A 17,646-nucleotide genomic window follows, 5' to 3' on the forward strand; every position below is an offset into this window, starting at 1 on the left:
TTCTAGGGAAAGATGTGGAAATTCTTTTCCAAAGAAGCCCCTTTCTAAGTACTTCTTTAAGAACCTGCACTTTAACATGGTTTTAACTAATATATACACCTTAAAAATTTTATGTGTGCAAATCTTTAATAAAAGCCAAGAATAGAGATTGAACAACTATGAAAACTATGAAACTCTCAGCAAGTGCTTTCAGAGCTCCCTGATGGTGGAGGCCACCCAGAAAGGCCTTCGCTCCTAAGTTTTTCCACTTTGAGCAAGGGGACCTGGGGGAACACAGATAAGGGCAGTGAGCAGAGAGTGGATGAAGGAATTGAGACTAGTGGGGGCAAAACACTAAGGATATTTTAATAAAGGCTTTCTTGAGGTCTCAGGGGATTTTTCAAAAAAAACAAAACAAAACAAAACTATTTTTATATTGGCTAACCAACATGAAATCTACATTAAAAAAGCTAAGGTCTTTACACTTCTTGCAGTGTAAATGCAGTCCTGCATTATCATTCTACTTCTAGGGAAAAAGAGCAGCCCTTATTCATGCAACTCTGCTCATCTTTATAAGGTGCATCTACTACAGTGCAAGCTCTGGCTAATAGAAAAGCTTTAAGCAAATGGCATTTTCAAAATTGAAAGAAATTTAATCACTTGCAGTGCCAGAGAAGTCAATACTCAACTATGCTTTAACTATAGTTCTAAGAAATAAAAGCTACCAGGCACCCGTCAACTGTAGTAATATTTCCTTCTTAAAGTTGTCAAATTAATAGATAAACCATCACACATCCTTCCTTTATATTATGGCCTAAAATGGGAGGCGGAATGGGGAGGTGGAGGCATTCATTCCCAGAATAAACTGTAAAAATAGTCTAACAGTCCACCTTCCTCCCTCTCTCCTTTACTTTCATTGCAGCCTTGTATCAAATCCACAAAAGAGCTAACAGGGACCGAGGAGTTTCTGGTGAAAAGGAAAAAAAATGACTTTTGGATGCTTTCTTAAGAAATCCCTACCCTAAGAAATCTGATTCTTTATTTTGTAGGAAAAGAAAGTAGCACTGTCATGTTTCTCATCATTACACACTCAGTGCACTTATGCTCACCTCTATTATCTGCGCTGAGGTTTGCCTGATAAACTGCTCAATTATCCCAAAGCAGAAATGTATATGACTTTTTCTTAGCAAGCAAATAGCTCAGCAATGACTACAGACCTCTGCTGAACAATTCAAGCGACAAGCAATGGAGCCCAGTGCAAATCTGATGCAAAACCACGGTCCCCCAGAGTCTGACCTTGCTGTCTGAGAAGACTCAGCACCTGCCCTCTCACCCCCATTGCTCAAACCATCCCTCTGCTCCTGCTCTCCACACTTCCCTGCCCCAACCTCTATACTTCAAATCTACTCTTTTTTGCCATTGCTAAAGCTGTCTTTTCCAACATCATTGAGACCTTTTCCTGGCCTTCAAAAAACAGGAAGAATAGAATTGTGGGGAAAAAGGGAAAAATCAGTTGTTCAACTTTTATACCTTAAGTACGTCTGACTGGACCCCACATGATTTAAACATCAAATAACAACCTGCTTAAATTCCAAATCTGAGCTAAGTCTTTCAGGTCTGGCCAGATGCCCTAGACTCTCACCTTGAGGGTGCAGCTCAAAGGGGTTGACTCAGTCCTGCCTGGCTGTGGAATGCCTCCAGCCCTGAGGCTGCCCCTTGGCCCTTAACTCAAGATGGCTTGAACCTTCCTATCGCTTTTTTCATTCCCTTCTGTGGTGCTGACCTTGTATTCTGTATGTATTAATTTCTAATCTAAGCTCAACTAGAGGTATTCTGCAGCCATGCTGCTTCCTTTGTGTGTCTCCTCCACTTTTTTTCTCCTTGGGATTTGTGATGGTTACTTTTATATGTCAATTTGACTGTGCCATGGGAGCCCAGATATTTGGTTAAACATTATCTTGGGTGTGTCTGTGTGAGTGTTTCTGGATGAGAATAACATGTGATTTGGTAGACAAAGTAAAGCAGATTGTCCTCCCCAATGTGGGTGGGCCTCATCTAATCCGTTGAAGCCCTGCATACAAGAAAAAGTAGAGTAAGGGAGGGTTTACTCTCTCTGCCTGTCATTCAGCTAAGAAGTCCATCTTCTCCTGCTTTCAGATTTAGACTGGAATTTATACAATCACCTCTCCTGGTTTTCAGGCCTTGGGACTCAGACTAGAACGACACCATCTGCTTTCTTGAGTCTCCAGCTTGCCAACTGCAGACCTTGGAAATTCTCAGCCTCCATAAGCACATGGGGCAATGCCTTATAATAAATCTCCTTACACACACATACACACACGCACACAAACATACACTACTGGGTCTGCTTCTCTGCAGAACCCTAATATAGGATTCTAGTACAAAGCCAACTTTCAGAACTTTCTCTCTCTCCTAGGGGCTTGTAACATCTACAGTCTTGTTCTCCAAAATGTTTGGAAATTTATTTTCTTAAAGAGTGGGCCAATTGTGCTCCACATTCCTTTCTAGCTAATATGAACCCCCAGAAAATGAGGTCACTTTCTCAGATTCTTCTCACTTCTCTATCACTAACCAGTTCATCTTTGCTAACCAGAATTCAGCTCAGAGTAGCAATTATCTTTGCCGTACACAATGCTCTGAGAAATGGAACTGTCATTACGGCAGTCCAGAATTAAGTACTTTGTCTTCAGCTGAATACATAGCCAATTGATACCCTGTAACATACTTACCCCTACTTTATTTTGCCCTGTTCAGATTTATAATTTTAATCCGAAAAGTGTCATTTGTAACTTCCATCTGGCCAAGACGTGTGTACTTACATGACTGCAGCACTTCATGTTCCATTTATTTTACTTTCAATAAGGAAATAAAATTCATAGACTTCTGAGTGTTTTTGACCTTCTACGCCATCACACTGCTTCTGAACTATTTGTTTTACCCATATGTAGTAGGCAGAATAAACTGTTGCCCCCCAAAGATATCTACATCTTAATTCTCAGAACCTGTGAATATGTTATGTGAAAAGAATGTTAGATGAAAGAGATTTTGCAGAAATTATTAAATTAAGGATGTAGAGATAGGGAGATTATCCAGGTGGGCACCATGTAAACACAGGGGTCCTTACAAGTGAAAGCAGCTAGACAGAGTCAGAGGGAGATGTGAAGACGCTATGCTGCTGGCTTTAATGATGAAGGAGGGGGCCACAAACCAAGGAATGCAGGTGGCCTCTAGAAGCTGTAAAAGGCAAGAAAACGAATTGTCCTCTAGACACTATACAAAGGAACGTCACTCTGTTGACACCCTGATTTTAGCCCAGTGAGAAGCATTTTGGACTTCTGCCCTACAGACATGTAACATAAGAAATTGCAGTTACATTAATCCACTAAGTTTGTGGTAGTTGTTGTAGCATCAATCGGAAACTAAGAGGCCAAAACTATATGTAAAACACAAGTCTGATTTCACCATATTTTGGTGATGCTATTCTTTTTTTTTGGTTATGCTTCCTAGGTAATATTTACCCATTCTCTGTCATTTGGTTATAGGTATTTTGGGGGAAATAAGACAAAACTGGGGCAACCAAATTCCAAACTCCCTTTATAAAAACTCTTTTCCTTGTTTTAAGAAGTGTGTGTACTTTTTTTTTTTTTTTAAGTACAGCTCAAATGTATTAGACGTAACCCCTTTACCTGCTGTTCTCTACCAGAGCCTCTCTTACTATGGTTCTCTGCATCCACACAATGCCCTTAGTTACAGTTTTATATTGTCCCTTTCTTCTTCCAATTAGACAGAATCTGCTTATTTTTGTGAGATTTGCCATGGCCCTTGTAGGGTTCACACTCTCCTCTTAACCACCAGCCAAGACCTCCTACCCGGTTCTTTGACACGGTCTATGGAGCCAATGATTTGCATTGCACATCTTTGCCTCCAGTATCTCATCTTTCAACCAGACAACACAGATGTGCTCCATCTATCCCCCAAGTCCACAGTTTCTGACTTACAGAGTCACTAGAAGTACTTTCTAGGTTTGCTAACACTATTGCTGGGTCCCATGTGATTTAAATAGAGGGTAGTTTGAGCCTTGGAAGGCTCTCAGAAATGCCTGCTGTTTTCTCCATGAAGATGGCCTCCTTCCAGATGCGCCCTGCCATTTATACATGATGACAGTCTATTTTCCTCAGTAGTGAGTCACTAAACAGCAAGCTAATTCTATCTTCCTGGGGCACTGACAGAAGTCGACCCTCTTACTAGCATCTGCGCATGCTTCTAAGTGTTCCATTGATCGGGAGCTGCTTTGCTTCCCAAAAGTTTATGCTTCCCCATAATTATCCTCCATGGTGACTGTCCCACATATCATGAGAGGCAGGTTCCCCCACCTCCCCTTCCTCCTCCACACCAGTGTCACCTTCACTAAATCCCAGCACTGGCTCTGAGCCTCTCCTCCAGATCACAAGCACAGACCCTCCAGGGTCCACACATCCTTGGTCTCTAGAGTCCCTCTATCCTGGCCCCAGTAAATAATCTCATCACCTCCCACAGAGAGCTGGTATCTTTTCTTCCGGCTTGTAGCAGCTACTTTTTGTTTCTCCTAAGTTCTGATTTCTCTAACACGTCCTGAGCAACAGTAATCAATAAGAAACTGAGCCCACAGAGAGAACACATCTCCCAGGGGCAAATAATGAACACAATCCCCCCAAATAATTTCCTTATATTTGAAAACACTTTTCATTACCTGTGTTGCTCTTTTGGTGTCAGATTTTAACCTAACAAAGAATTATCTGGCCTGTGAGGGAGAAATATGGTAAAAATCATCTATTCTTCTGAGAGGGGAATGAACTCTTCTCAGTTTGGTAAAAAAAAAATTGAAAGTCTAGTCAAATTGGGATGCCTGGTCTAGACCTTCCACTTCACACCACCTTTTCTTAACCCTGGAGGAAGCCCTAACCACTGAAGCAGAACCTCTAGGGCTCTCAGGGATACAGTTTGAAAACTACCATGAGAAACATCTCTTTTCCAGGATGAGATGTGTTTTTATGTGGATAAATCAGAAGGTTGAACTTTCTTTCATGTTGATTCAAGCATTGTTTATTTCAGAGAAAAAAATCAGAAACATACTAACAGTCTATCAACAGGAGAAAAAATAAATTAACCATTTTATATATATATATATATATATATATATACTCAACGGAATACTATACAGGAGTAAAAAAGAACTACAGCTATATCTAGCAGCATGGATAAATACAGAAGTGTAATATTAGTCAAAAAGAAGCACTCTATTTAATGACATTCAACTTAATGTCATCATATGAAGACTAAAAGATGAAAATATTTTTAAGAGGTTAAAAAAATATGTTTTTATAGCTACAGAATAAAGGCATAGAAAATAGAAATGGAATCTCTGATAGTGGAAACTTCTATGAAGGAAGCGAATATATACAAGAGGGCCTGAATATTTCTATAATGACAAATCTCTTAAAAGACCTAGAGCAAATATCTGATATTGCTGAGATTTACTCATATTATGCTCTATTCTTCTTTGTATGTTTAAAATGTTTTACAATAAAATAATGTAAAAAAAGGTTTATTAAATATATTTTAAACACCATTTCAAAAATACTGCACTATACACACATATCTGCATTCCTGTGAAAACATAATTATCAGAAGAATTTCTAAAAGTTTTTGATTCAGTGATAATGACAGAAACTTCTTAAACTTTAAAATGAGACTGGTATTTTATTATTTTCTTCAGAAAAAAAAACAGAAGAAAACAAGAGGCACTGGGATTTAATAATAGGTATTATGACAGAATCAATTTAGTAGTCACTTGCTATTAGGATAAAATAAAAAATGACAATACACTGAAACTTTCATCCAGTTTCAGAACACAAATTGATGGAAAACTTTTAAGGACAAAAGAGACAAATAAACAAAGATCATAGCAGGTCCCTGTAAGCATCTCTGAAAGAAAAATGTTAAATTTTTTTGAATGTTAAAAAAAAATCTAGAGCAAGGAAAAAAAGCATGCCCTATACTATAACTTGTTATGATTAGAATTAATAATTTAATCATTAGAGTTTTCATTCTTTCGAGAAATAAAGTTTGAAGAGCCATACTTTTGTATCTGACTATTTAATTCTACCATCCAAATAAACAATGCTTTTGAGAAAGTAGTTTTTAGTTTCCTTTTTTAATTGCTTCTGCTGACCTATAACGACAAAATGTAAATAATGGCTTTCTAGAGACACTGTTTCATCCAAGAGACCCAGCACCTTACCTGGGTTTGTATACAGCTGGCTTTCCACGGTTTTGCCGATGCACTGCAGTTTAACAGCTTGCAGGGCGTCATCCACGTGCACGATGGTCGGCAGACTGCCCAAGGTGTCCTGTACCAAGTTGGCCACTTCCCGGACATCAAAGAGCTTCAACAGCTCCGAGTACACAGCTGGGAAGGAGCTCAGAAACACAGCCTTAAAGAGATGAAATTTAAATCAACTCCCAGATACGACCTGAGAAATCAGCTATAAAATGTCAGTGAGTTTAAGATCGTGACAAATATTTTTGAATGGTAGAAAAATGAATGTAAAATGTTTCTGGTACTGAAACTAAAAAGACTAAAAAGGTTAAAAGGCAAAATTTAGAAAAAAAAGAAAAAGTGTACCAAAACAGAGCAATTTTTCAAAATATGCAAAGGTACAACATAGTAAAAACTGGGAAATTCTGTAAAACTACTGACATTACCAAGATGATGGACATAATACCCAGAGAATCAGCAGAATGCAGCATGATCAAATGGAAAGAATGCTCAACTAAGACCTGGATTGTAATTATTTATGTTTCATTCTTTTTGGAGAAGCTTTTTGAAGTGCTCATTTAAATCTCATTTACTTTTAAGAAGCCAAACACATTAATTCTCTAAAGCACTTAATTTATGATTAAAGAAAAAAATATAGGACATCAGAAGGCATCAGAAGACCTATATTATAATGTAGGACTAGTTTGGCTTCTGATAAACTCTGTGACCTTGGATAAATCTTTTAACCCCGTAGGTTTCAGTTTCATCACCTGCAAAACAACATCATTAGAACAACCCCTTAGGTTTCTTCAAGATATACTGAAAACCCAGAACTGTCTGTATTCTTTATATAAGTAAAGAAACCTGATAATTTTATTTATATATATATATTTGTTGTTGTTGTTGTTGTTGTTGTTGTTGTTGTTTTTTGCGGTACACAGGCCTCTCACTGCTGTGTCCTCTCCCGTTGCGGAGCACAGGCTACGGATGCGCAGGCTCAGTGGCCATGGCTCACAGGCCCAGCCGCTCCACGGCATGTGGGATCTTCCCGGACTGGGGCACAAACCCGTGTCCCCTGCATCGGCAGGCAGACCCCCAACCACTGCGCCACCAGGGAAGCCAGATAATTATATTATAAGGGGGGAAAAAAAAAGATGCTAACATCAAACCCTGAGGGGCATACTTTAAAAACTGGGCTAGGAGAGGACCTTCCAGATGGCAGAGGAGTAAGACAAGGAGACCACTTTCCTCCCCACAAACACATGAAAAATACACTTACATGTGGAACATCTCCTAAAGAACACCTACTGAATGCTGGCAGAAGACCTCAGGCTTCCCAAAAGGCAAGAAACTCCCCACGTACCTGGCTGTGTGGCTGACAGCGTCTTGGTGCTCAGGCTGGGTGTCAGGCCTGAGCCTCTGAGGTGGAAGAGCCAAGTTCAGGACATTGGACCACCAGAGATCTCCCAGCCCCACATAATATCAATCGGCAAAAGCTCTCCTAGAGATGTCTGTCTCAACGCTAAGACCCAGCTCCACTCAACAACCAGCAAGCTCCACTGCTGGACAGCCCATGCCAAACAATTAGCAAGACAGGAACGCAACCCCAGCCATTAGCAGAGAGGCTGCCTAAAAACATAATAAGTTCACAGACACCCCAAAACACATCACCAAACGCTGTCCTACCCACCAGAGAGACAAGACCCAGCATCATCCACCAGAACACAGGCACCAGTCCCTTACACCAGGAAGCCTACACAACCCATTGAACCAACCTTATCCACTGAGGGCAGACACCAAAAACAACGGGAAATATGAACCTGCAACCTGCGAAAAGGAGACCCCAAACACAGTAAGTTAAGCAAAATGAGAAGACAGAGAAACACACAGCAGATGAAGGAGCAAGGTAAAAACACACCAGACCAAACAAATGAAGAGGAAATAGGCAGTCTACCTGAAAAAGAATTCAGAGTAATGATAGTAAAGATGATCCAGAATCTTGGAAATAGAATGGAGAAAATACAAGAAACGTTTAACAAGGACCCAGAAGAACTAAACATCAAACAAACAGTGATAAACAACAAAAGAAATGAAATTAAAAATTCTCTAGAAGGAATCAATAGCAGAAAAATTGAGGCAGAAGAATGGATAAGTGACCTGGAAAATTAAATAATGGGAATAACTACCACAGAGCAGAATACAGAAAAAGAATGAGAAGAATTGAGGACAGTCTCAGAGACCTCTGGGACAACATTAAATGCACCAACATTCGAATTATAGGGGTCCCACAAGAAGAAGAGAAAAAGAAAGGGACTGAGAAAATATTTGAAGAGATTATAGTTGAAAACTTCCCTAATACGGGAAAGGAAATAGTCAATCAAGTCCAGGAAGTGCAGAGTCCCATACAGGATAAATCCAAAGAGAAACACGCCAAGACACATACTAATAAAACTATCAAAAATTGGGCTTCCCTGGTGGCGCAGTGGTTGAGAGTCCGCCTGCCGATGCAGGGGACGCGGGTTCGTGCCCCGGTCCGGGAAGATCCCACATGCCGCGGAGCGGCTGGGTCCGTGAGCCATGGCCGTTGAGCCTGCGCATCCGGAGACTGTGCTCCGCGACGGGAGAGGCCACAACAGTGAGAGGCCCGCGTACCGCAAAAAAAACCACGTACCGCAAAAAAAAAAAAAACTATCAAAAATTAAATACAAAGAAAAAATATTGAAAGCAGCAAGAAAAAACAACAAATAACATACAAGGGTATCCCCATAAAGTTAACAGCTGATCTTTCAGCAGAAACTCTGCATGCCAGAAGGAAGTGGCAGGGCATATTTAAAGTGATGAAAGGGAAAAATCTACAACCAAGATTACTCTACCCAGCAAGGATCTCATTCAGATTGGACAGAGAAATCAAAATCTTTACAGACAAGCAAAACCTAAGAGAATTCAGCACCACCAAACCAGCTTTACCACAAATGTTAAAGGAACTTCTCTAGGCAGGAAACACAAGAGAAGGAAAAGACCTATAATAACAAACCCAAAACAATTACCAAAATGGTAATAGGAACATACATATTGATAATTGCATTAAATGTAAGTGGATTAAATGCTCCAACCAAAAGACATCTACTGGCTGAAAGGATACAAAAACAAGACCTGTACATATGCTGTCTACAAGAGACCCACTTCAGTCCTAGGGACACACACAGACTGAAAGTGAGGGGATGGAAAAAGATATTCCGAGCAAATGGAAATCGAAGGAAAGCTGGTGTAGCAATTCTCATATCAGACAAAATAGACTTTAAAATAGAATCAATCCAAGAAAAAGATATAACAATTGTAAATATTTATGTACCCAACATAGGAGCACCTCAATACATGAGGCAAATGCTAACAGTCATAAAATGGGAAATCGAAAGTAACACAATAATAGTATGGGACTTTAACACCCCACTTCCACCAATGGACAGATCAACCAAAATGAAAATAAAGAAGGAAACACAAGCTTTAAAAGATACATTAAACAAGATGGATTTAATTGATATATATAGGACATTCCATCCAAAAACAACAGAATACACTTTCTTCTCAAGTGTTCATGGAACATTCTCCAGGACAGATCATAGCTTGGGTCACAAATCAAGCCTCGGTAAATTTAAGAAAATTGAAATCATATCAAGTATCTTTTCTGACCACAATACTATGAGACGAGATATCAATTACAGGAAAAAAATCTGTAAAGGATAACAAACACATGGAGGCTAAACAATACACTACTAAATAACCAAGAGATCACTGAAGAAATCAAAGAGGAAATTTAAAAATACCTAGAAACAAATGACAATGAAAACACGACAGCCCAAAACATATGGGATGCAGCAAAAGCAGTTCTAAGAGGGAAGTTTATAGTAATACAGTCCTACCTCAAGAAACATCTCAAATAAACAACATAACCTTACACCTAAAGCAATTAGAGAAAGAAGAACAAAAAACCCCAAAGTTAGCAGAAGGAAAGACATCATAAAGATGAGATCAGAAATAAATGGAAAAGAAATGAAGGAAACGATAGCAAAGATCAACAAAATTAAAGCTGGTTCTTTGATAAACAAAATTGCTAAACCATTAGTCAGACCCATGAAGAAAAAAGGGAGAAGGCTCAAATCAACAGAATTAGAAATGAAAAAGCAGAACTAAGAACTGAAACTGCAGAAATACAAAGGATCATGAAAGATTACAAAACGCAAATATATGCCAATAAAATGGACAACCTGGAAGAAATGGACAAATTCTTAGAAAAGCACAACCTTCTGAGACTGAACCAGGAAGAAAAAGAAAATATAAACAGACCAATCACAACCACTGAAACTGAAACTGAAAATCTTCCAACAAACAAAAGCCCCGGACTTGATGGATTCACAGGTGAATTCTAACAAACATTTAGAGAAGAGATAAAACCTACCCTCTCAAACTCTTCCAAAATATAGCAGAGGGAGGAATACTCCCAAACTCATTCCATGAGGCCACCATCACCCTGATACCAAAACCAGACAAAGATGTCACAAAAAAAGAAAACTACAGGCCAATATCATTGATGAACAGAGATGCAAAAATCCTCAACAACATACTAGCAAACAGAATCCAACAGCACATTAAAAGGATCATACACCATGATCAAGTGGAGTTTATCCCAGGAATGCAAGGACTCTTCAATATACGCAAATCAACCAACGTTACACACCCTCTTAAATTGAAGGATAAAAACCATATGATCATCTCAATAGATGCAGAAAAAGCTTTTGACAGAATTCAATACCCATGTATGATAAAAACTCTCCAGAATGTAGGCACGGAAGTAACTTATCTCAACAAAATAAAGGCCATATATGACAAACCCACAGCCAACATCATTCTCAATGGTGAAAAACTGAAAGCATTTCCACCAAGATCAGGAACAAGACAAGGTTGCTGACTCTCACCACTACTATTCAACATACTTTTGGAAGTCGTAACCACAGCAATCAGAGAAGAAAAGAAATAAAAGGAATCCAAATCAGAAAAGAAGATGTAAAACTGTCACTGTTTGCAGATGACACGATACTATACATAGAGAATCCTAAAGACGCTACCAGAAAACTACTAGAGCTAATCAATGAATTTGTTAAAGTAGCAGGATACAAAATAAATGCACAGCAATCTCTTGCACTCCTATATGCTAATGATGAAAAATCTGAAAGAGAAATTAAGGAAACACTCCCATTTACCACTGCAACAAAAAGAATAAAATACCTAGGAATAAACCTACCTAAGGAGACAGAAGACCTGTATGCAAAAGACACTGATGAAAGAAATTAAAGATGATACAAACAGATGGAGAGATATACCATGTTCTTGGATAGGAGGAATCAACACTGTGAAAATGACTATATGACCCAAAGCAATCTACAGATTCAAAGTAATCCTGTCAAACTACCAATGGCATTTTTCACAGAACTAGAACAAAAAACTTCACAATTTGTATGGAAACACAAAAGACACCAAAGAGCCAAAGCGATCTTGAGAAAGAAAAACGGAGCTGGAGGAATCAAGCTCCCTGACTTCAGACTATACTACAAAGCTACAGTAATCAAGACATATAGTACTTGCACAAAAACAGCAATATAGATCAATGGAACAGGATAGAAAGACCAGAGATAAACCCACACACATATGGTCACCTTATCTTTGATAAAGGAGGCAAGAATATACAATGGAGAAAAGACAGCCTCTTCAATAAGTGGTGTTGGGAAAACTGGACAGCTACATGTAAAAGAATGAAATTAGAACACTCCCTAACACCATACACAATAATAAACTCAAAATGGATTAAAGACCTAAATGTAAGGTCAGACACTATATATAAAATTCTTAGAGGAAAATATAGGCAGAACACTCTCTGACATCAATCACAGCAAGATCCCTTTTGACCCACCTCCTAGAGAAATGGAAATAAAAACAAAAATAAACAAATAGGACCTAATGAAATTTAAAAGCTTTTGCACAGCAATGGAAATCATAAAGAAGACGAAAAGACCACCCTCAGAATGGGAGAAAATATTTGCAAACGAAGCAGCTGACAAAGGATTAATCTCCAAAATATACTAGCAGCTCATGCAGCTCAATATCAAAAAAACAAACAAGCCAATCCAAAAATGGGCAGAAGACCTAAACAGACATTTCTCCAAAGAAGATATACAGATTGCCAACAAACACGTGAAAGCATGCTCAACATCACTAATCATTAGAGAAATGGAAATCAAAACTAAAATGAGGTATCACCTTACACCAGTCAGAATGGCCACCATCAAAAAATGTACCAACAACAAATGCTGGAGAGGGTGTGGAGAAAAGGGAACCCTCTTGCTCTGTTGGTGGTAATGTAAATTGATACAGCCACTATGGAGAACAGTATGGAGGTTCCTTAAAGAACTAAAAATAGAACTACCATATGACCCAGCAATCCCACTACTGGGCATATACCCTGAGAAAACCATAATTCAAAAAGAGTCATGTACCCCAATGTTCATTTCAGCACTATTTACAATAGCCAGAACATGGAAGCAACCTAAGTGTCCATCGACAGATGAATGGATAAAGAGGATGTGGCACATATATACAATGGAATATTACTCAGCCATTAAAAGAAATGAAATTGAGTTATTTGTAGTGAGGTGGATGGACCTAGAGTCTGTCATAGAGTGAAGTAAGTTAGGAAGAGAAAAACCAATACCGTATGCTAACACATATATATGGAATCTAAAAGAAAAAAATTGGTTCTGAAGAACCTAGGGGCAGGACAGCAATAAAGATGCAGACGTAGAGAATGGACTTGTGGACACGGGGAGAGGGAACGGTAAGCTGGGACGAAGTGAGAGAGCGGCATGGACATATATACACTACCAAATGTAAAATAGATAGCTAATGGGAAGCAGCCGCATAGCACAGGTAAATCAGCTTGGTGCTTTGTGACCACCTAGAGGGGTGGGATAGGGAGGGTGGGAGGGAGATGAAAGAGGGAGGGGATATGGGGCTATATGCATACATATAGCTGATTTACTTTATTATATAGCAGCAACTCACACAACAATGTAAAGCAATTATACTCCAATAAAGATGTTAAAAAGATAAATAAAGAAAACAAAATAAAATACACTTAATCCCACTTTATATCATAAATATTTAAAAAATATTGAATAATCAATTTTTAAACAAATTCATTGCATTTGTGATGTACCAGGAATTCAGAATAGTCAAATAAAGCAATGATTAAGTCTCTGAAAACAAATATAAATAAAAATTTTAAAAAAATAAATAAAAACTGGGCTAGGATTGTACATCGAAACAAACTCAGCCTTTTAAAATTCCACAAAAGGAGAGCAGTGGAAGGAAAAGTCGATCAGCCTCAAACACCTGGTGAAGGAAGAGGCACATTTTGTAATATGAGATTCAAGGGCTGGTGGGTTTACCATTGAGATCTGACCCCAGGGGAAGGTAGGTCAAGTCTACAAGTGCTGATGATTCAAACACAGAATCAAATTCAAATTCATGGAGTTTGATATTTACCTGTATAGCAGCAGCAGACATTGTAGAAGAGCCAAGACCTGTTTTTGATGCCAGAACCATCAGAATGCTTAAGGTGCTTGGGTCAACAGCCATGTTTTCCCCTTGACTCTTAAAAATTATAGATTTTCTGGAATGTACTTAAAATTAATAACCTGATATTCCCTGGTAAAGACTATATTTATATAGCCTTCATTTCACTCTGCAAAGAGCTGAGTCATACAGATGAAATGTAAAAAAATTAAAATAAAATGAGCCCAGCTTTCTGGTCACTGAAGTCACCTAAGTTGACTTTCCTCAGGAATCCCTTAATTTATCCATCAATTCTTTATTTATACCTCTTTATTTCAAAAAGGTATTTGAATGTGCTTGCAGTGTAAGATACAATTATTAAAAAGGATAAAGGAACAAGGTCGTTGTGATGAGGGCAGAAAGACAGTTGTAATAGCTATCTAAGCTAAAGATTTTTACTGAAAATAAAAATAAAAACATGATTTTGTTTTGACCTTCTTGGTAGCCAAGGCAAATAGAGAAAGATAATTAATAGGAATTTGGGGCAGGGTCTTGGGCCTCAACTCCTTCTGCCATTCCTCTTTTCTTGGGGTTTCCAAGGTACAGACCTGTCCTTGGAATGGGAAACCAAGATCCACTGTATATAGCTGACTTAGCCTTCAGTCCTGCCCAGGGCAGGGCTCCTAAGTACAGAGTCATTAACAGGCTGGGCTTAGGCCAGGAGTACTAAATGAACCTCCTAGTACCAGGATGGCCAGATCTATAGAGCAGCCATCCATTGATCCAACCTGAAGGATTGGTGGGATGGCTATTCTACCTCCAGGAGATGGAATTTGCTCTGAGTTGTAGCTCACATGGAAAAAATGCAAAATGGAGCAAGGATACTGGGTTTTTGTCTTCCAGGCAAGAATCTTTAAGGACCAGTGGATAACCTTGGCTCTGCACATGGTAGGCAGAGTTCTAAGATGATCTCCATAACCTTTGTCCCTTGATGCTGTTCCCATGCAGAGGTTTTCTCTGGCTCGTGGTGGGGGAACTCAGAGATTTGAAGCATGAGAAGGATTTGAAAAACTGTGCCTGGCTTCGAGGATGGAGGGGCCACACACCAAGGAATGCAAGTGGCCTCTAGGAGCTGAGAGCACCCAGATCCTCCTCCCACCCCTGGCTGACAGCTAGCATGGAAATGGGAATCTCACTCACAAGGAAACTGATGCCTGTCAAAAGCCTGAAAGATCTAGAAAGTGAATTCCTCCCCAGAGCCTCCAGATAAGCCATCAAAGCCAACACCTTGATTTTGGCTATAGGACCAAGATCTGACCAAGCCTTCCAACCTACAGAACTTGAGCTTATAAATGGGTGTTATCTAAAGCCACGGTGGTCATTTGTTACGCAGCAACAGAAACCTAACTGCTGGATCAATCAGATTAGTGACACCTTCCTTCTTGGAAGAGAGAGCTAAGAAAGTGTGGGGTCAAAGGGGGACTTGGAATGGGAAGAGGTGTTTAGCATTCTCCCAAAACATAAAGGAACAAAGTCCTCATTGCTTAATGAAGAAAACTAACCGCTTCATTATTCTGTATAAATTTTCTCTTAGCATTAAACTAAATAAAATTATCACTTCAAAATTTACAAGTATAGGATACTGCATAAAATAATAGAGAACGACTTCAGTAGAGTTTATGAAGATATTTAGAAACTATTACACATTTTATATATCATCTCTTGATAAAAAGCTAAGGGCCAAAAAAGAAGAATCAAGTATGATCCTTTGAAGGTGCTAAAGTTGTTTTACTATCTTGATGGAGGGGTAGAACTTAGAGAATCAAGAGCAGTTGGAGTTCAGTATGTTAAACAAAGAAATGGAGGCTGCTCTATATTGTGGTTGTACCTCAGCAGCCGAAATCATCTCAGGGTGACTGCTAGGGTTCGGTGGAAACACAACTAAGGTAAAAGAATATTTCTCCAACTTTAAAGAAGAGAAAAATCTCTTGAGTCCCTACAAAGGCATCTCATTAAGAAACCATGACTTAAAGTTACTCTTAAGAGTAAGAGAGTATTTTTCAGTTATGGATTAAGTAAGTTTTATCCCTGTAACTGATAAAGGCTTGTTTTGTTTTGTTTTGTTTCAGAAAAACTCAAAATGAAAACTCAACTTTTCAATAGCTTTTGTAAAAGTAGTGAACTTCTGAGAACTTTCATCTAAAGGGATATATGTTAACCTGTTACAGTATCCTTTTCAAATATCAACGGCTGATAAGTAGGGTCTGGTTAGTGGGCAACTTGACACTGAGGCTTCTGGCAAGTTTCCTAATGTGTAGTGATTGTACGGTTGACAAGAGAAGCCAGAATGACATTAAAAGAGCCTGTATCCTTCACCAGATGGAAGATGAGTCCACCTCTGCAAAGAAGAAAGTAACAAGAATAGCCCCCAAACAGTCAGAAAAACATGGCTCTATTATTGGGGGTGGGTTGGTACATTTCTAGTGTTTTGCCATTATATATAACGCCTTCCAAATGTCAAATGACACCGAATTACAACAATACTCTTAGGGATCTAGTTTTGCCTCCTAATCTCCCATTTTGTATCCCAACTCTCAGTGATTGTAAGCCTCAAGTCTTCAGGGAATGGTAGTAAAGAGGTTGCTTCTCCATCTGACAAGTTATTAAACCAAGTTATTAGAATTAAACATGTACAAGAAGGATTAAGAAAGTGTAGAGAAAGATATTCAGAATTATCTCTCGGCACATGTTCAAGGCCACGCTATTTGGAAAGTGTACAGATCCCGTTCTTAAACAAAATATGGGGAGCTACTCCTGGTCATAGAATTTGGCAGCAACCGCTCAGCACTGGTCATAGAAGATCAGTCCCAGGATGATTAGCGTCAAGTTAAATAAGACAAAACAACACGCAATTTAGCTGAGACCAATATAATGAGCCTCAAGTCCACAGATTAAAATGCAGCACAAGGGAGTTCTCTGGTGGTCCAGTGGTTAGGACTCGGCGCTCTCACTGCCAGGGCTCGGGTTCCATCCCTGGTCGGGGAACTAAAAAAAGCAGCAGCACAAGGCCTGGGGAAAACAACTGCAGCAGATTGGCTAGAGCGAAATTCCTTCTCCTTGGCTGACGGTGTCAGGGTGTCTCTATCAGTATGTGTTCTAGAAACTGGAATGGAGGCTGGTGCAAACCAACAGGCTCTCCATTCAGAGCGAGAACAGTCCGAGGAAAGACAACCTAACTTCTGCTCTGCTGGCGTTCGGAAGCTGAGGGACTTTTTAAAAGTCTCAGTTAAGCTACAAATATAAGCTGGAGCTACAGATTGCTGATGGAGAAAATATTCACTTACACGGTTGTGTAAAAATAAATAAATTGGACTCATTTTTCCTCTATTCAGCAGAGATGAAAAAAAATTACCTGTGATTGAGATAATGCTCCAGACCCTTTGCTTTCTTGTGAAAGAAAAAAACGGACTGACATGAGGAGCTCCTGAATGCAGCGGCGAAATTCTTCCTCATTCTGTCCGCCGGTGGCGAGGGAAAACAGCCTTCGAGACTGAACGATATACTTAAAAATATATTCTTGGGCCTTAAAACAAAAGTTTTAAAACATTAGTTTCAAAGGAAACCAAAGGTATTTATTTGACAATGACACAGCACAAAAACCATAGCACAACATTAGACTTTTAAAATATTGACTTAAATACTAAGGCCCTGTGAGATTTTTGAACAGTATTTACTCGTAGGGA

General features: G+C 39.1%; 1 protein-coding gene across 1 annotated transcript in view; it reads right to left on the bottom strand.

Annotated features, from left to right (window-relative positions):
* The window catches only part of DOCK4 (dedicator of cytokinesis 4), a 282,165-nt gene that overhangs the window by 115,486 nt on the left and 149,033 nt on the right, over positions 1–17,646 (bottom strand). The window contains 2 exon segments of the mRNA XM_007469745.1: positions 6,281–6,473; positions 17,316–17,486. Coding sequence (XP_007469807.1) covers positions 6,281–6,473; positions 17,316–17,486 — 364 coding nt within the window.

The sequence above is a fragment of the Lipotes vexillifer genome, unplaced genomic scaffold (assembly GCF_000442215.2).
Source record: "Lipotes vexillifer unplaced genomic scaffold, Lipotes_vexillifer_v1.1 scaffold597, whole genome shotgun sequence".
Taxonomy (NCBI): domain Eukaryota; kingdom Metazoa; phylum Chordata; class Mammalia; order Artiodactyla; family Lipotidae; genus Lipotes; species Lipotes vexillifer.